Source organism: Oryctolagus cuniculus, chromosome 4, assembly GCF_964237555.1.
Source record: "Oryctolagus cuniculus chromosome 4, mOryCun1.1, whole genome shotgun sequence".
Classification (NCBI taxonomy): domain Eukaryota; kingdom Metazoa; phylum Chordata; class Mammalia; order Lagomorpha; family Leporidae; genus Oryctolagus; species Oryctolagus cuniculus.
In genome coordinates this window covers 14518082-14522485 of record NC_091435.1, presented here as the reverse complement: position 1 = coordinate 14522485, position 4404 = coordinate 14518082, and the positions used below count along the sequence as shown (strand labels likewise).

Here is a 4404-nt window from a genome sequence, read left to right as displayed (position 1 = left end):
TTTGAATCAGAGACAGACACACTAATGAGGGGAAAATTTAAATCAGCATCGTCTTCAGAAGAGAGATCAAGTGAAAAAATAAATAAGTAAAGAGGAGACCTTAATATTATCAACAAGGTGATACAAGGTAACTTAATGAACATAGACTAGCTGTATATCCTGAGATATGTATCCTGATAACAAAATAGATTGAGCTATATGTCCTGATAACAAAGAATAAACCTTTGTAGCTGCTGTAAAGAGGAAGATTAGCAAGTTTGTATGTTCAAGTAGGAGAAAAATGGCTGAATCACATAACAAAATTAACAGTATTCACAGGAACAAGGAACAGAAAAGTTCTTAAATGTGGAAAGTAGAAAGATATCTTTTTTAAAACTTCTTAGATGAAAGATGATATAAGATTAACTTAAAGAATTTTAAATAATCAGCAGTTATGAAGTGGTCCGTAAGAGCATCTATGAGAAATATTTACTCCATATTAAGAGGAAAATTTATATTACTGAACACTTTCAGTAGAAATGAAAAAAAATTTAAATATTTCATCTCTAAGGAACTTAAAAAACATCCAAGTAAATCAAAATATGTAGATTATGGAAATATTAAATAAAAAGCAGACTATAATATATTAATTATTAGATATTAAATTAAAACAGGCAGAGAATGAGAAGGGGAAGCAGATGCAAATTATAGACAAAATTCTGTTTTCTAAAGAAATTAAAAAGTTATGAACTACTTGCTAACTTGACCAAGATCAAAAAGAAAAATATACAATTTTTTTTAAAAAGCAAGGGGGGGATAAATATTCAAACAGAAGAAATCTGAATTCACTTATGAGACTATTTTTTGTATAAATACAAAAAACTAGATGAAACAGATAATTTTCCAGGGAAAGTAATTGCTAAGATGGAATATTAAGTTTAGAAAACATATGCAGACCATTTTCCATGGAATTAATGGCGAAAAAGTCCATGCCTAGATGGTTGCTCGGAAAAATCCAAATCTTCAAAGACAACATAATTGCCATTATTTTACTATAACTTGATGAAGAACACTGAAAATAAAGGACAAATTCCAAATTCCTATTATGGAGGACTTCCATCACTGAACTTGTGGAGGGCTGACTCTTAGCATGACCACTGATTTTGCTCCCTGATGTTGACACCCTCTCTAAGCACAGCCCTGAGTGTGGGTGAGACCATTGCAATCAAAAGAAAATGACAAAGGTTGTGATTAGGCATGTAAAGAAATACAAAATCATATTACATAAGTCTTGCTGGTGTCTCTCTTCCTCCCTTGCTGGCTTCAAGAAATGAAGCTACTATGTTGGGGAAAGTGTGTGGCTAAGAATCTTGGACAGCCTTTTGGAGCTGAAGCAAATGATTCCTGCAGTCCATACCTTCCAGGAACTGAATTTCAACAACAATGACCCGTGTGTGGAAATGGATTCTTCTCCTGTAGACAACTATCCCAATGAAAATTTTGAATTCCACACTTGTGAGACAATGAACCTTCTCTGTCCATATCCAAAATAGTGTTTTTACTCTAATTATTACTATCCACCTGCAAGTCAAACAGTTTTAGAACATTATTAGCTCAGGATATACCTGATTATAATTTTCCCAAGATTAGGCTTCTCATAAATAATTGCTACTATTAAAATGAAATATGAAGTTGAATATATGAATAGTATTTTTAAAGGTATGCACAGGAAAATTTGGAAAAATGTTTTTCTGAGGTATATACCATAGGCCAGGCAATTTGTGAATTAGCATGTTAATAATACTTGATTTGATATTGAGAATTACACAGCATAACATGTGTTGCTTCCTCAGTAGCAGAAGTGGGCAGTGAAGTTTATAAAAAGTAAGTTACACTCCTAAGAAAATGACCTTTGAATTGGTAAAGACATATCTAGAAATAGTAAGGGAAAATGTCTCCCAAGGGAGGGAATTGTTATCTTTCTTACAAATTAAAGCACAGAAATGTAATAGTACTGGACATCAAATGACTGACAAAAAAGTCAAGATTGCGCTTAAAGATGAAACAAGTTTATTAGGTCAACAGGAAAAATAATTCCATCACAAAAAGCATCAAGGCAAATGCTGTGGCAACATCACCGAGGCAGAACTGTGAGATTCAGTTGAATTTCACATTATCCCATTTGATGAGGACAATTTATGAGAACTGTAGGTTGGATTTAAGGTCACCAACAGACTATACAAGACTCTTATTGCAGGATCATGTTTATCCAAGAATAAGTCTCAGAACAGGAGGCTTGGAACTGGAGAGTGCTGACATCACAGGTGTAATGGGCCAGAGTCTCCCTTGCTGTATTCAGTAGTAGTAGCCAAAGCCAGAGCCATAGCCACAGCCACAGAGAGAGCGTGAACCATAGCCATAGCCACAGCCATAGCCACAGCCCAGTCTGCGGTAGCCACAGCCATAGTAGGAGCCAAGGCCACAGCCCAGGCCTCCATAGCCATAGCCCAGGCCTCCATAGCCACAGCATCCATAGCCACGGCCGCCATAGTAGTTTCCGTAGTAGCCACACATGGTGTTGGTTGTTGAGGTTGTTCTTGGGTGGAGAAGGAGGAGAAGTGTAGGTGACTCGAGTCTGACAATTCTCCCTGCAGAGGGCCTTTTATATGCTTTCAGTATGGGTGTGACCCACCAGAGATGCTCCTGTCATTGGCTCATTTTATGAGTAATCTAGTTATTTGTTTTTTTTTTTTTTTTTTTTTTTGGATCATGAGATAAAGCTTCATAAATATGAAGAAAGCTTTGTTTGCTTAGTCTCCCAGTTTGGAATCTTCATATACAATTAAGCACTTCAGTAAGACACATACACTAACATTCCTACGCCCCTGAACTCCTGCTTCAACCCCGATGTTCATTCTCCCTCTAACCATCTTTTATAAAATCTTATTTCTTCTTGGCCTCAATTTTGCCATCTCTCTTTTTTATATTTTATAAGAAAAAATTTTCCAATTTGAAGAAATTTTCTTCTGTCTTGATTAAATTAGTATTTTCTTCAGGAATAAGTTCCTTTTTTTTTTTTTTTTTTTTTTTTTTATTTGAAAGGCTGATTTACAGAGAGGCAGAGGCAGAAAGAAAGAGAGAGAGAGATGTCTTCCATCTTCTGGTTCACTCTCCAGATAGTAGCAACAGCTGGAGCTGAGTTGATCTGAAGCCAGGACCTAGGAGCCTAGCGCTTCCTCTGGGTTTCCCCTGGGTGCAGGGGCCCAAGGACTTGGGCCACCTTCCACAGAGAACTGGATCAGAGTGGAACAGCCAGGACTCGAACCAGCGCCCATATGGGATGCCCGTACTGTGGGCGGCAGCTTTATCTGCTATGCCACGCGCAGGCCCCTGGAATGTTACTTTTGTATAACAAAAACCAAGTGTGTCTTTCCTCTCCATGATGTTGATATTAATCCGCTAATTAAAAATTCAAGAGAAGCAGGTGTCACCAAAATGTAATCGACTTTCCTACTTCTGTCAAAAGGGTCTAATTTCCATTTATTTTTAGCTTCAAAAGATGAATTGGAAAATAAAAATTGTTTTAGGGGATCCAATTTCTGTTTCCTCTTTTGCAAATTATGCACTCAATGATTAGTTAATATTCATAACTATACACCTGTCATAGTATCATTTATTTGAGTTTATAATGAATTAGAGAATTCTTTCTTTTTCAAACATCCATTGGTATCCTTTGTAACATGACTTCCTCAGCTGTCTTGCTTAACACTTAAATTCATTACTGTTATCATTCAAATCATTATGGTAATCCATCTTATCAGATAGCCAAAAAAAATGGGAACAGTTTCATATTAAATATGAGAGACATATATCTTTGTCTTTAATTGAATGCATGTGGAATTTAAAATTCACACAACCACATACATTTCTGACATCCCAATGATTGTTCTTTGTAAAAATATTATTTTGGTAAAGCCCTTCAGGCACCATTAGGCAGGGTTCAGAGACTAAAATTCTACACTATTTTATATTTATAGTGACAGGGGTTTGAAGTTTTAGTCATCCTCTATAGTTTAAGTAATTATTCTCTGTGTTCATCAGAAACATTTATCTATCTATCTATCTATCTATCTATCTATTTATCTATAAAATTTCCCCCAGCTCATCTCATGTAGTGGCTATTTTAATTGGACCAAAAGAAAATAACATCTGTTTAAAAATCTGTATGTGTTATATTTATTTGAAGAGTAGACAGAGAGAAACAGACAAATAGAAAGCCCTCACCCACGGGTTCACTCCTCAAATGCTTAGAAATTCTGGTGGTGGACCTGACAATAGCCAGGAACAGGATCTCATTCTGTATCTCCCTGATGGGTGGCAGAGACCCAAGCAGTTGAGTTGATGGGGCACCAGCCCAGGAATTCC

At 36.1% G+C, this 4404-nt stretch overlaps 1 protein-coding gene across 1 annotated transcript; it reads right to left on the bottom strand.

Annotated features, from left to right (window-relative positions):
• Positions 1–2334: 2334 nt before the first annotated feature.
• On the bottom strand, positions 2335–2553 carry KAP6.1.1 (keratin associated protein KAP6.1.1). The gene is given in 1 exon segment (NM_001160289.1): positions 2335–2553. A coding segment is annotated over 1 exon segment (219 nt).
• Between the last annotated feature and the right edge of the window lie 1851 nt (positions 2554–4404).